We start from the raw sequence: 14,800 nt of genomic DNA, 5'->3' as shown, positions 1-14,800 counted from the left end.
CATGTATACTATAGACAGAACAGATGACTGAAATCCAGAACGGAATGAGATTGTTGCTTTTCTCATTCAAAGAAGAAAAATAAACTTACTAACATTTACAACCTTTCCTGCTATAAACCCCAGGCCTGTAGCACTTTCTACCCTGTTGGAAAGTAGCCTGTGCTTAAAATAACATCAAGTACAACTATAACTTGACACTCAAACCAGAGGTTGCTGTACCTTGTCAAACCTGTAAAATGAAACTTTGGATTTTTCCTTGATGAAAGTGAATTGCCGAAGAGCATCCTCAGCCCGTTTCAAGCTAGGCTTGATCCTGCATAGAAGGGCTGGAGGCTGCGGGCTCATGTGGCCTCCCGAAACCCGGGAGGAACTTGTAAGCTATTGTTCATTTGCTGGACAACCACAGAAATTGGCGTCCTGGGCTTTTGTTGTTGCGTCTCACACAGATACAGCCACAGCCTCAGGATCAGTCAGCCCTCTCTGAACATTTTGGGGAGGGACAAAGATGAGCTTGGCAGATTGGCCATGTAGTCTGATGAGCAAACTGTTGCTGCCACACCCACCAAGAAATTACTCCAGCTTTGTTCTCCGAATCACCACCGGGTGGCACATGTTTAATTGTCCAGATCTGGTGGCTCTGTTTGTAACCTGTGGCTGCTCAAGTTCAGGAGCTATGTTGGCCTTTAACATGAAGCTGGCAAGAGCTGATTTACTAATCTGAAATTATCAATGGATTTCCTTTGATTGCTTTTACTTGATTTCCCTCACTGATTACCTGCTATAATTACTAGGAGTAGAAATAACTTTGAAGGCTTTTAGAAGGAATAAACTACTCATGTTGCTATAAAGAATTTAAAAAAGAGAGAAAGTTAAAAAATACGGAGTGTACTTTTGCCTTCATGAAAATGAAGGTCTGAGGACCAGGTCTGGCACTAGGCAAAGCAGTGAAATAGTGTCTGTACTTTTTGCCTTCTTTCTCCCTCTTCTCTCCAACTTGTGGCTCAACTCCTCCTTGATTTCAAATAATATTCTTGTTAAATTAATAAAAAATTAGGGGCTGGCATTGTGGCATAATGGATTAAGCCACTGCCTGAGACAACAGCATCCTGTATGGGCACCTGTTCAAGTCCTGGCTGTTCTTCTTCTTCTTCTTTTTTTAAAGTTTTATTTATTTCCTTGAAAGGCAGAGTTACAGAAAGGCAGAGGCAGAGAGAGAGAAAGACACACACACACACACACACACACACACACAGAGAGAGAGAGAGAGAGAGAGAGAGATCATCCATCCACTGCTCCCCAAATGGCTGCAACAGCCAGAGCTGGGCTGATTCAAAGCCAGGAACTGGGAGCTTCTTCTGGTTCTCCCACACTGGTGCAGGGGCCCAAGTACTTGGACCAACTTCTACTGCTTTTCCAGGCCATAGCAGAGAGCTGGATGGGAAGTAGAACAGCTGGGGCTCGAACTGCCATCCATTTGCAGGCAGTGGCTTTGTCCGCTGCACCACAGTGCCGGCCCCACTGTTCTACTTCTGATCCAGCTCCCTGCTAATGTGCCTGGGAAAGCAGCAGAAAATGGCCCAAGTCCTTGGTCCCTTGAAACCATGTGAGAGACCTAGATGAAGCTGGCTTTGGCTGGCCCATCCTTGGCTGTTGCAGCCTCTATTTATCTCTGTCTCTATCTCTATCTCTATCTCTATCTCTATCTCTATCTCTCCCTCCTTCTCTGTAACTCTGCCTTTCACTAAAATAAAATAAAAGCCTAAAAAAATTTAAAGTATGTTTTCAATATTTGGTATAGAACTCACTCTAGGCCATTGCTCTTCATGTAATTTATGAATATCCACAATAGTTGATGGGAGTATTAGCCTTCTGCAACCCCGCTCTGAAATCTCACACACTTAATCCAGTGGACAATCTCACTCTCTAACTCTGCTAGTACATTGGTCACAGTGTTTCAGAAGACTCTACAAAGAGAGGGACAGGAAAATAGGTAATCCAAAGGATATTATAAAACCTGTGTGGACAACTCCTCATGAACTCAGATCTCACCATGGTGTCCTAGCATCATTTATGATCACAACAGAAATGTTACCCAAAATAATGTATAGCCTTTGGGTGGGTAGAAATCTTCCATACCTGGACCTTTTGCTAATAGAGCACTTTGCTCTTTCGGTATTATAACTTGTACTTCCTTTCTTCAGGTTGATGGTATTCTGTCTGTATGTCTCCTGACCACCTCTTGGAATGATCTTCCAAACCCACTGCCCCATCCCTAAGAGCTCCAGAATCCCCCCTCTTGTGTTTATGGACCCACAGGCAATGCAAACAGGGAGACTCATGGCATAGGAGGTGGAGGGGACAGAACAGAACATGGGAGTGGAAGGTTTCTTTCCATCTTTTCACAGGGGACTGGGTCCTCTGATCTTGTGTATCTTCCCTGACTACAGCCACAGGAGAGTCTGCCCTGCTTGGAAATGAGTTGAAAAGCCCTCCTCTCAATCTGGTATCCTTTGATCTGCTTCTTATCAAAGCACCATGTCTGTGAATTTACTCTCATTAGACCCCAAGGAAAAATTTAAGTAAACAAATTCAGCTCTCAGTGATGAAAAGGCCACCACTTTCATCTTTGTTAAACTTGTGATCTTTAAAGTACAAGGGGTCCTACCTTCAGTTCACCTAAGTCACCAGATTGGAGCTCAAATTCTTTCCCAGTAAAATCATTGTCTTCTGTTTCTTCCTTCCTCTTTTTTATAGGCCCCTGATCATCTCACCCTTCCATCTTTTCCCTGCATGATCCTCTGCCTCTCCTCTGTACTCCGCCATTCTCCGACTTCTCTCCTTCTCCCTTCATTTCCTCTGAAAATATGAGGCACACTGGGAGTTGTAAGAGAAGGGTGTGAGGCTAGGCAAGGCGTTCCATGAAATCTCAGGGGTGGCAGGTCAGGCCTAGTCTGTGTCCTGCTCGGGCCTTGCCCAGTAATCCTCCTTCAAATTCAAGGAAGGGGGGAAAGGAACCCTGTCATTCCCTCTACCCCACTAAGCTGCTGTCAGCTCTAAACCAATTTTTCTACTTACCTAAGTAGTGGTCTCATACCCAGTAGCTAAGTATGACCAGGTACCACTTTAAGTGCTGTCCTCCACAGCACTAATTAGAATAGATTATTCTGTATATCAAATGGTAATAACTTAAAAAAAAATTCCTATAGCATGTCCCAAGGAGTGTCATGTAAATGAGAGAGTACGGGGTTGGCTTTGCAAAGTCGAGATGATGTGTACTTTCTTTGTTCAGGACACAGCAATGTCAGTGCCATCAGGAAAGGGGTCTTTCATAGTCTGAAGATATCTGCTGTGAGGCCCACAATGACAAACTTGAAAAAAAAAAAAAAAAAAAAAACCCTAAGTCCTCAATGCAGCCTTGCAAACGGGACGTGCTGCGTGCACTCTCAGGGGTCTGTCTCTCCGCACTTGCTTTGCGTGATTCTCTCCGTTCTGTTTCAAGCCTCTTCCCCGGCTCCTTACGGTACCTTGTTCAGCAGCACCTGGACTTGCTGCATGCCCTGCAGGAAAGGGTCCTGAAGTGGCCGCGCCAAGGAGTCCTCGGAGATTTATTCCTTAAACTGACAAACGACGAGGTAAGACGCGTCTTTTCCCTCTGTGCATCTTAATGCCGTGATTATGTGTCTCGCTCATCTGCTCTTCCTCACAGAGAATCTAGAATCAGTGAATTCCAGAGCTAAAGGAACTACTAAGGTCTAAACTAACCTCATTCTACAGATAAAGGAATAATATTCAGAGAGATTAGAAGACTTTGATGAAATCATCCAGCTAATAGGTAGTTGGAGATCTGTGATTAAAACCTTATTAGGTATTTTTTCTAAAGGATTTCTTTATTTGAGAGGTAGAGTTGCAGACAGTGAGAGGGAAAGACAGAGAAAAGTCTTCCACCCACTGGTTCACTCTTCAAATGGCTGCAATGACAGGAGCTGGGACGATCTGAAGCCAGGAGCCAGGAGCTTCTCCCATGCAGGTGCAGGGGCCCAAGTGCTTGGGCCATCTTCTACTGCTTTCCCAGGCCATAGCAGAGAGCTGGATCGGAAGAGGAGCAGCCAGGACTAGAACCAGCATGCCTATGGAATGCCAGTGCTGCAGGCAGAAGATTAACCTATTGTGTCACAGCGCCGGCCCCCTTATTAGGTCTTTTTTATTTTTTTAAGATTTTATTTATTTATTTGAGAGGTAGAGTTACAGAGAGTGAGAGAGAGAGACAGAGAGAAAGGTGTTCCTTCTGTTGGTTCACTCCCCAGATGGCCGCAACAGCCGGAGCTGCGCCGAGCCAAAGCCAGGAGCCAGGTGCTTCTTCCCCGTCTCCCACATGGGTGTAGGGGCCCAAGAACTTGGGCCATCTTCTACTGTTTTTACCAGGCCATAGCAGAGAGCTGGATTGGAAGAGGGGCAGCTGGGACTAGAACCGGCACCACAGGTGGAGGATTAACTTACTGCCCACGGAGCCACTCCCCTTATTAGGTGTTTTTTTTTGTTTGTTTGTTTGTTTGTTTGTTTTTGTTTTGTTTTGTTTTTTTTTTGACAGGCAGAGTTAGACAGTGAAAGAGAGAGACAGAGAGCAAGGTGTTCCTTCCGTTGGTTCACCCCCCAGATGACCACCAGGGCCGGTGCTGCGCCGATCCAAAGCCAGGAGGAGCCAGGTGCCTCCCCCTGGTCTCCCATGTGGGTGCAGGGCCCAAGGACCTGGGCCATCCTCCACTGCCCTCCCAGGCCACAGCAGGGTGCTGGACTGGAAGAGGAGCAACCGGGACAGAATCCAGCGCCCCAGCCGGAACTAGAACCCGGGGTGCTGGTGCCGCAGGCGGAGGATTAACCAAGTGATCCATGGCGCCGGCCATCCCTGTTAGGTCTTATAACTCCAAGTTTATAACTTTACACTGTACTGTAACTGTCTCCATTAAATATGCACATGTTGTGTATATATGAGAGTACCTCAAAAAGCTTGTAGAAAAAGGAAATGAAAAAATATATTTGGGGTAAGCATTTGGTGAGGTGGGTTAAGACACCGCTTGGGATGCCTGTATCTGTATCAGAGTCCCTGGGTTCAAATCCTGACTCTGCTCCTGACTTCAGCTTCCTGCTACTGCTCACCTTCAGAAACAGCAGGTGACAGCTCAAGTGCTTGGGTCCTGCCACCCAGCTGGGAGACTTGGCTCAGCCCTGGCTGTTGTGGGCATTTGGGAAGTGAATCAGTAGATGGGAGATCATTCTTTACCCCCTTCCCTCTTTGTCTCTCTGCCTTTCAGAAAGTAAAATAAGTAGATCAAAAAGTTTTTAAAAGAAAATTGAAATCTATGCACCATTGTTTTAAAATATTTATTTATTTGAAAGGCAGAAATACAGAGAGAGGATCTTCCATTTGCTGGTTCACTTCCCAAATGGCTGCAGCAGCCACAGCTGGGCCAGGCAGAAACAGGAGCCTGGAGCCTCATCCAGGTCTCCAGGTGGGTGCAGGGCCGTCTTCTGCTTCTTTCCCAGGTGCATTATCAAGGAGCTGGATCAGAAGAGGAGCAGCCGGGATACAAACTAGCACCCATGTGGGATGCCAGTGTCACAGGCAGTGACTCAACATGCTACTACACCACAGTGCTAGCCCCCACGCACCATTTTTAAAAAAATATTTATTTATTTATTTATTTATTTGAATGGCAGAGTTACAGAGAGGGAGAGACAATGAGAAATCTTCCATTTGCTGGTTCACTCCCCACGTGACCACAATGGCCAGGGCAGGTCACATGGAAGCCAAGAACCAGGAACTTTATCCCTGTCTTCCATGTGGATGGCAAGGGCCCATCTACTTGAACCATCTTATGCTGCTTTCTCAGGCACATTAATAGGGAACTGGATTGGAAGCAGAACCGCCAGGACTTGAACTGGCACCCATATGAGGAATATCTATTTGATTTTATCCAGTTATTATCCAGAAAAAAGAAATAGGCCTTCTGATATTTTATTTTGGTTCCAAAAAATTGAAATTTATGGATAGTGGATTTAAGAGAAGCTGAGAATCCAAATTTTGTGTGAAATTTTCTTTTTCAAATATGTGTGCAGGGCAGGTGTCTGGCTCAGTGGTTAAGATGCTGTTTGTGGGGGCCGGCGCTGTGGCGTAGCGGGTAAAGCTGCTGCGTGCAGTGCTGGCATCCCATGTGGATGCTGGTTTGAGTCCCAGCTGCTCCACTTCCAATCCAACTCTCTGCTGTGGCCTGGGAAAGCAATAGAAGATGGCCCAAGTCTTTTGGCGCCTGCACCCACGTGAGAGACCCAGAAGAAGCTCCTGGCTCCTGGCTTTGGATCAGCACAGCTCTGGCCGTTGCGGCCAATTGGGGAGTGAACCAACAGATGGAAGACCTTTCTCTCTGCCTCTCTTTCTCTCTCTGTATAACTGACTTTCAAATAAACAAATGAATCTTTAAAAGAAAAAAAAAAAAAAAGATGCTGCTTGTGATGCCAGCATGCCAGCATCAAACATGAAAGTGATTGAGTTTGAGTCCCAGCTCCGCTTTCAGTTCCACTTCCTGTTACTGCACACCCTGTTAGGCAGTAGGTGACGGCCCAAGTACTTGTGTCCCTGCCCTCCATGTAAGATTGAGTTCTGGGTTCCTGGTTCCTGGCTTTGGCCTAGTCTAACACTAGCTCTTGTAGGCATTTGGGAAGTCTCTCTCTCTCTCTCTCTCTCTGACTTTCAAATAAATATAAACAAATAAAAAAATCAATGAATATATTGTGTGAGCTAATTAAAGTAGGTCTGAAAGCCAGTTTTTGCCTGCAATCAACATTTATGTATCGATGAATATCAGTTTCTGGTATCAAGACAACATTTTTTTCCTTTTTATTATTTTGCAATACAGCATTTAAAAATTACTTGTATTAGAGTGGATGTAATGCTATCCCTCTAGTGTATCATTTCTAATCTCAATTCCTATCCTGGCATTTTCAGAAGGATTCCATCCATGATACAGGCAGCAGCTGTGGCTGCATTGAGATGGTTCACTTTTGGACTCACTCTGAACTCCCTTAAGAGCAATGCCTCTGTGTTGTTCTCTTTTTAAGCTGAGAATATCTGTCATTTAAGAGGTGTCTCAGTTTTACCAGGCGTTTCTTTCCATGTGGATAACAATGTCTTTATTCCTCTTTTCCTTTGGGCAAGCTACCTCTGTTCCTGGAACATCTTCTCACTCTGTTAGGCTGTTGAGGCAGATCTTCTGGGACAGGGGGAGGGAATTTGGCAGCAGGGTTGAGAGTCAAGTTTCTAAGGGCCTTTGTTACCATTTCTAAGCAAGTGGAAGAGAGACTGCTGAATCCCTCAAAATTTCCTTCAGTGGCCACCCAAAAAATTTTGGGATGAAGGTTGGGTTAGGCAATTTTTGATAACTCCATAGCAGTCTAGTTATAGTTCTTGGGTGTTTCAATTTTAGAGAAATTCGTGCTGGACTCTCTAGTTGCTCCAAAGTAGGCTGAAAATGAACTAGATAGCCCGGAAAGACTCTGCAAATCCAGTCTCCAACACAGAGGGTGAAATAAGCCAACCTCTTTCAAAAGATATTAAGAACACATTAAATGAATGATTAAGATAATAATCTCTGCACAGTACTCATTTTCAATATACATGGCTCTGTGAAAATATTATCTTCTCAGTTTCCAGGTTCTTACCATGCAATTTTCTGTTTGTTTTAAAGAATAACTTCTTGGATTATTATGTTGCCTACCTGAGGGATTTGCCTGAATGCATCTCATTGGTTCATGTGGTGGTTCTGAAGGAGGTAAGTTAATTCTGTGTGTGAGTACTGTCCTTCTTTTCACACACGTTACCTGTACCACGTTGCTCTTCTACGCAGCCAACAGAGCGCACGCACTCTGAGGAATGGCCTGAACAGTGTTACTGACATGCCTACTTAAAGTTAAAGCAGACACTCAAGGGTCAGTGCCATTGTTTTGATCATTGCTCTGCCTTACTGAGTGACCCTCTCCCATTGATTTATCCCAACGGACAAACTGTAGACAGATACATAGGCGTTCTAAGCAGAAATCTTCAGAGTGCAGCTTGTATGTTATATGTGCTGATGCTTCTTCAATCACAGAAAACATAAATCTGAGTATTAAACTCAAATCATCTTACAAGGTCATAAGTGGCTCTCATATGTTGCTGTATAAGGGTACTTCAAAAGTTAACGGAAAAATTGAATGAAAATATAAGGTTTTTTGGTGCCTAAGTTTATTTCTATGTATTTTTTCATAATATGCATTTCCTTGAAGTTTTTGAAGATTTCTCTTACATGTGGATTTCAAATTTTTTGCACCAAAATAAACCCATATTTAAATCCATTTTCCATGAACTTTTAAAACCCATTTATATTAGGTGCTCAGTAAGCATGTATACATATGTAACAATTCCAGGTAGCTCAGGTCAATAGGGGAAAAAAAAGCAATAAAAGTCAAAGGTGAGAGTAAATTAAGTCTCACCAATAGACAAGGGGCTTAGTCTTATTAACTTTCTACTTCAATCTCTCATTACTCCCAGCCCGGTATGATGCCTGGCATAAGGTAGCACTCAACAAATGTCTGGCAGAGGGAAATAAAGAGAAGGAAGGGGAAGGGACGTGGAGAAAGTCTAGCATGTTTTCTGTTTCCAGGCCAATAGATCACTTCCTGATCACACTCTGCCCCTCACTGTCAAGGGGCTCTAACCCAGCATCAGAGCCCATTAGTAAACCATTGTAATAATTACTTGCGGGAGCACCTTAATGAACTCATTTAACTCAAATACAATTTATGGAGTGCCCAGTCTGTCTAGCTAACATAGGGCAGGGGGCAAGTGTGGTTTGGAGAGCCGGGTGGGTTCAGAAGAAATACATGGTATGCTCCGTGCTGGAGAAGACTTGTCTCCCTGATCATGTGGCCTCTTGCATGAGAAGCCATGCTTCATGACAGACGCTGGGAAGAAAATGCCCTGGGAGGAAACTCTTCCTGCTCTGGTGGGACCAACTCTGGGGTCCTGCTGCCAGAGCTGGAGGGACAATGATGAACGATGCCACCTTTTTTTTCATTTAGGGTGATGAAGAGATTAAATCTGACATCTACACACTGTTTTTTCACATAGTCCAGCGCATCCCCGAATATCTGATACATCTGCAGGTAGGCATGGCTACAAAACTGACTTTTCATGTTGATCTATTGTTGGCTTTCAGGGGAGGAATACTGTAAGGAATTATGGAGTCATTAATATTCCAAAGAAGTATTTACATGGATCAGATTGTTATGATTATTCCAGACCACACAATGCTCTCTGGTAAAATCTCTACCTCCAGAAATGTTCAGCTCATGATGCCTGCCCCTGAAGTTCTGTCTTCATTCATGAGCAACCTCTGTCTCTGCTGATGCACGGTCTTTCTGTTATCACTAATTACCATTACTGCTAGATTCTGAACACTTTTTTTAGTCCCTTCCATTTTGGTTCTATATTCATCTAAATGCCACGCTTTGGTATCTCAAAATCTTTTTTTTTTAAGACAAGTTTCTTCTCTCTCTTTTTAAAGATTTATTTATTTTATTCGAAGTTACATAGAGCAGGAGAGACGTAGACAGAGAGAGAAAGATCTTCCATCCACTAGTTCACTTCCCAAATGGTCTCATCAACAGGGTCTGGGCCAGGCTGAAGCTGAGAGCCAGGAGCTTCATCCGGGTCTCCCACGTGCAGGGGCCCAAACACCCAGGCCATCCTCCACTGCTTACCTGGAGTATTAGTAGGGAGCTGGATCAGAAGTGGTGCAGCTGGGACTCGAACTAGCACCCATATGGGATGCCAGCGCTGCAAGCAGCAATTTAACCTGCTGCACCACAGCACTGACCCCAATATCTCAAAGTCTGACTTGCCCACCTGACAGCCATCTTAGCTACTTTTTGGCTTGGGTCCATTGTTCTATCATACAGTACTTATGCTTTGTGTCACAGAAGAAGCATAAAGAAGCTGATGAGCTGACTTTTCCACAAATCTTGTAGCATCTTAGAGGAAGTAAAGTTGAGAGAGAGGCTCACCAATCCCCTACCAGTCCCTCTTCTTCCCATCACCCACTTGTTCTGTTTTAATTGCTATCTAATCTTATTAAGCAATTCAGTGACAGCATTTTAGAAATGCAGGGGATTGGGCTGGCATTGTGGTGTAGCGGGTTAAGCTGACACCTGCAATGCTGGAATCCCATATGGGTGCTGGAATGGCCTGGGAAAAGCAACAGAAGATGTCCAAGAGTTTGAGCCCCTGCTAACCACATGAGAAATCCAGATGAAGCTCCTGGTTCCTGGTTTCGGCCTGGCCCAACGCTGACCATTGTGGCCATCTGGGGAATGAACGAACGGATGGAAGATCTTTCTCTGTGTTTCTCCCTCTCTCTCTGTAACTCTTTCTAAATAAATAAACAAATCTTAAAAAAAGAAGAAGAAAGAAAAAGAAAGGCATGGGATTAATATCAGATAGAAGTAGCCCAGTATCAATATTAAAAAGACTTTGTATATGGTTGTAGATGCAAAACCACTCATAATTATTTAATTCTTTCAACAATTCCATGAAATATATATCATTGTTGCCATGTTTTAGATAGAGAGCTAAGAAAATTAAGTAATTTTCCTAAGTTCACATGCCTAGTAGGTGAAAAACCTGGGACCAAAAAACAGGCCTTGCAAGTGGTGGAATATGGTAAATAAGCCCTAGTTTTGCTGTCTGATCTGAGTTCAAATCCTGCTGCATTATTCACTAGTGTGTACCTAATGAAGATCACTTAACTGTTCTGTATCTCAATTTCCTTTAAAAAAAAAAATGGAGGTCGAAACTGTACCTATCTAATTGAGTTGTGGTAAAAATTAAATGAGATAATATTGATAAGGGCTTAGTGCCTGTCAATGGGAAGTATTCAATAAATATTAGTTTTCCCAAATTCAAGTCGCATACATATTCACTTAGCATATTAGGCAATATACTAGGATGGGCCACGAGGCCAAGTTTGATCATAAATACCACCCCTCCCCCCATAGCTTGCCTTGAATGCCTGACATTTTCACCATTAATCTGACTTGTTTTAAGGCATTATTTATAGACAGCAATTGTTAGAATGCCTCCATTACATCAGAGATTTAATTAGTAGATCCTCCTAACTTTCCACATGGCATTATTTTATGTTCACATCCAACTCAAACAGGAACAACAATGACTCATTTTCCTTTGGCGTGATGGTGAGAGAGCAGCAAGTTTGACCTTTCAGCTTATAATAGATGAGCCATATGTTTTGTTGTTAGTTGTCTTGATTAAGTGGCTACCAAACCCTCACAACAGATCAAGATAAGGTACAGAAGAGACAAAACAATTTGTTATTCTAATTATGCAGTGCTGCTTCCTTTTTTTCTCCATCCAGAATGTCTTGAAGTTCACAGAGCAGGAACACCCTGACTATTATCTACTACTGGTGTGTGTTCAGCGCCTCCGAGTATTTATCTCCCACTACACCCTGCTATTTCAATGCAATGAGGATTTGCTTATTCAGAAACGGAAAAAGCTCAAGAAGTAAGGCTTCTGAGAACAGGGACGTGGATCAGTCATCATGGGTGTCTGTCACAAGTAGCAGGGGCTGAAATGCAGTGATGGGAGGCAGAAATGAAGAGAGAGGGCGGGAGGAGAGGGGGCTTGATTGGCTACAGGAGCCGGAAATCTGCTACCATCTGCTGGTTCACTCCCCAAATGCTGCAAAGGCTGGGGCTGGGCAAGGCCAAAGCCAGAAGCCAGGATCTTCCAGATCTCCTATGTGGGATTTGGGCCATTTTCTGCTGCTTTCCTGGGTGCATCAGCAGGGAGCTCAATCGGAACAGGGCGCTGACCCAAAAGTAGAATAGCCGGGACTCGAACAGATGCCCATATGGGATGCCAGCACTGCAGGTATCAGCTTTACCCACTACTATGCCCCCAGTTTACACCCTATCATGTAAGCTACCTAGTTTGTATACCCTGGAGACAGAGACCTTCAGAGCAAACTCCATATGATATAGTTCTTAATCTTTCTTGGTATTAAGCTGTGTGTTCAGAGAGCCAGTTTCCTGTTTTACAACCTGAAAATTATTACTTCCATTCTGTTAGGTCATCCATGGCAAAGCTGTACAAAGGGCTGGCTTCCCAGTGTGCAAATGCTGGCCAAGATGCTTCCCCCACTGCAGGTCCTGAGGCTGTCCGGGACAGTGGCATCCACTCAGAAGAGATTCTGCAGCCCTACCCTTCTGCTCCCAGTTCTGGTCCTGCTGTCACGTAAGCACCTATTGCTGTGGAAAAGTCAATGAGCCTCCCAGCCCACACAAACACACACAGTGTTTGTGTATGATCTACAGGGCTCTGTCTCCACTGTCCCCAGGCCCGTGTGACAGCCAAGATCAAATGCTTGGATCTGTAGAGGATAGGAGGAGAGGCAGAAAGTGTTTTGTGGGTTACTTCAGCATTGAGATGGTGAACTTTTTTTTTTTTTTTTTTTTTTTTGACAGGCAGAGTGGACAGTGAGAGAGACTGACAGAGAGAAAGGTCTTCCTTTGCTGTTTGTTCACCCTCCAATGGCCGCCGCGGCCGGTGCACCGCGCTGATCCGATGGCAGGAGCCAGGTGCTTTTCCTGGTCTCCCATGGGGTGCAGGGCCCAAGCACTTGGGCCATCCTCCACTGCACTCTGGGCCACAGCAGAGAGCTGGCCTGGAAGAGGGGCAACCGGGACAGAATCCGGCGCCCCGACCGGGACTAGAACCCGGTGTGCCGGCGCCGCAAGGCGGAGGATTAGCCTAGTGAGCCGCGGCGCCGGCCGAGATGGTGAGCTTTATCTTTGCCGTACAACGGAGTAAAAAAGGAAATTCCTAGCAACAACATGGCTGTCATTACATACCATGTTTGCAAAATAAAACCCAGTTCAAATCAGGTATTTCATCTCACTATTTCTTTTCACACCTGCAAATCTCAGACCTGATTTTCACTCTGCGAGCACCAGAGTGGTACTCAGTGTTCACATGTGCATTCTCGCGGCACCGGTGCTGAAACAGTGCAGCCATTCTGAGTCAGTGTTACGTGGCACAATGGAAAAATCCCATCCCCTCTGATGAGTGTACCACGCTACTCTGTAAACGAAATTCTTCAATAGCTGCAAGGAATTTCTTGAAGTTTTGAAAATTTCATATTTACACAGAAGGGTACCATGAACCCCAAACGTCATCATCCAGACTGAGCAGTTATCAAGGTCCTGCCGTGTTTACTTCACCAAGAAATTTGTTTTTAAGCGTGAAGTCCATGAGTCCAACAAAAGCCGTTTCCGTTCCATTGTCAGCCCCGGGGCATTCAAGGGAGAGGAGTGCGCTGAGAGAGATGCCCTGGCATGCTGCAGGTGGTGGGAGGCTCAGAGGCCTCCACGGGGCGAGAAGAGGGTCCCTGGCCGCCGACCATCTCCACGCCGGGCCTCTGCCTACCGGCAGCTCAGGCCGGTGCTTTCCGGTACCTGCTTAATGGGCCCAACCTCCAGTCTCCCACTCGCAGAGAGACTCCCGGCAACTTAGCGCCAGAACCTGGCAGATGAGCACGCAGGCGACTGGGAGGGGCCGAGGGAAGGAGCTGGCAGGATGGGGTTGCCGCTGGGCAAGGGGCCTGCGTGTAGCCATGAGCACGTCTCTCTTGTTTCCCCTTTAAAGGCACTTGATGCCCCCCGTGAAGAAAAGCCAGCAGCAGCCAAGCCTGATGGAGAGCCTGCAGCCCGGGAAGCCCGGTGACTGGGAGATGGAGGGCAGAAAGCACGAGAGGCCCGAGAGCCTGCTGACGCCCGCGCAGTTCTGTGCCGCCGAGCAGGACGTGAAGGCGCTCGCCGGGCCCCTGCAGGCCATCCCGGAGATGGACTTCGAGCCCTCTCCGGCCGAGCCGCTGAGCAACGTGGAGCGCTCCCTGCGCGCCCCGGCCGAGCTCCTGCCCGACGGCCGCGGCTACGTGCCCGCAGGCTACGAGGAGTTCGAGTACGGCGGCGAGATCTTCGCGCTGCCCGCGCCCTACGACGAGGAGCCCTTCCAGGCCCCGGCCCTCTTCGAGAACTGCTCGCCCGCCTCTTCCGAGTCCAGCCTGGACATCTGCTTCCTGCGGCCCGTCAGCTTCGCCATGGAGGCCGAGAGGCCCGAGCACCCGCTGCAGCCGCTGTCCAAGAGCGCCACGTCGCCGGCGGGCAGCAGCGGCGCCTACAAGCTGGAGGCGGCGGCGCAGGCGCAGGCGCAGGCGCACGGCAAGGCCAAGCCGCTGAGCCGCTCGCTCAAGGAGTTCCCGCGCGCGCCGCCCGCCGAGGGCGTGGCCCCGCGCCTCTACAGCACGCGCAGCAGCAGCGGCGGCCGCGCGCCGCTCAAGGCCGAGCGCGCCGCGCAGCCGCACGGCCCGGCCGCCGCCGCCGCTGCCGCTCGCGGGGCGCCGCGGACCTTCTTTCCCCAACAGAGGTCCCAAAGCGAAAAGCAGACCTATTTGGAAGTAAGGAGGGTAAAGTAAAACCGAGCCGAAACCCACAACGCCGGCGGCCCCGGGCCTAGATCTGCAGGGGCGACCCGAGTTCACCCAGCGTGGAGGGGAGAGGGGCGAGGCCAGACTTGAACTCGGGAGCGCGCTCGGGGCAGGCAGAGCCCCAGCGCCCCTCCGAGTTCAAGGCTCCTGCCTAGGTGACCCTTGGAGGCGAGTGGCAGCGCCGGGTCTCCGGTGCCGGGACGCTA

At 46.9% G+C, this 14,800-nt stretch overlaps 1 protein-coding gene across 12 annotated transcripts in view; it reads left to right on the top strand.

The window, feature by feature from the left end:
• ARHGEF33 (Rho guanine nucleotide exchange factor 33) overlaps positions 1-14,800 on the top strand; it is a 101,467-nt gene that overhangs the window by 74,825 nt on the left and 11,842 nt on the right. For 8 of the 12 annotated variants that reach the window (XM_089326520.1, XM_089326513.1, XM_089326517.1 and 5 more), the window contains 6 exons: positions 3,500-3,632; positions 7,740-7,823; positions 9,112-9,195; positions 11,463-11,611; positions 12,179-12,343; positions 13,754-14,573. In XM_089326520.1, the coding sequence (XP_089182646.1) occupies positions 3,500-3,632; positions 7,740-7,823; positions 9,112-9,195; positions 11,463-11,611; positions 12,179-12,343; positions 13,754-14,573 (1,435 nt within the window). The remainder of the gene's footprint in view (positions 1-3,499; positions 3,633-7,739; positions 7,824-9,111; positions 9,196-11,462; positions 11,612-12,178; positions 12,344-13,753; positions 14,574-14,800) is intronic. The other 4 variants (XM_089326521.1, XM_089326514.1, XM_089326518.1 and 1 more) reach the window with 1 other exon arrangement.

The sequence above is a fragment of the Oryctolagus cuniculus genome, chromosome 2 (assembly GCF_051225735.1).
Source record: "Oryctolagus cuniculus isolate XC-2025 breed Fujian yellow rabbit chromosome 2, ASM5122573v1, whole genome shotgun sequence".
Classification (NCBI taxonomy): Eukaryota; Metazoa; Chordata; class Mammalia; order Lagomorpha; family Leporidae; genus Oryctolagus; species Oryctolagus cuniculus.
This window is presented reverse-complemented; position numbering and strand designations above follow the sequence as displayed.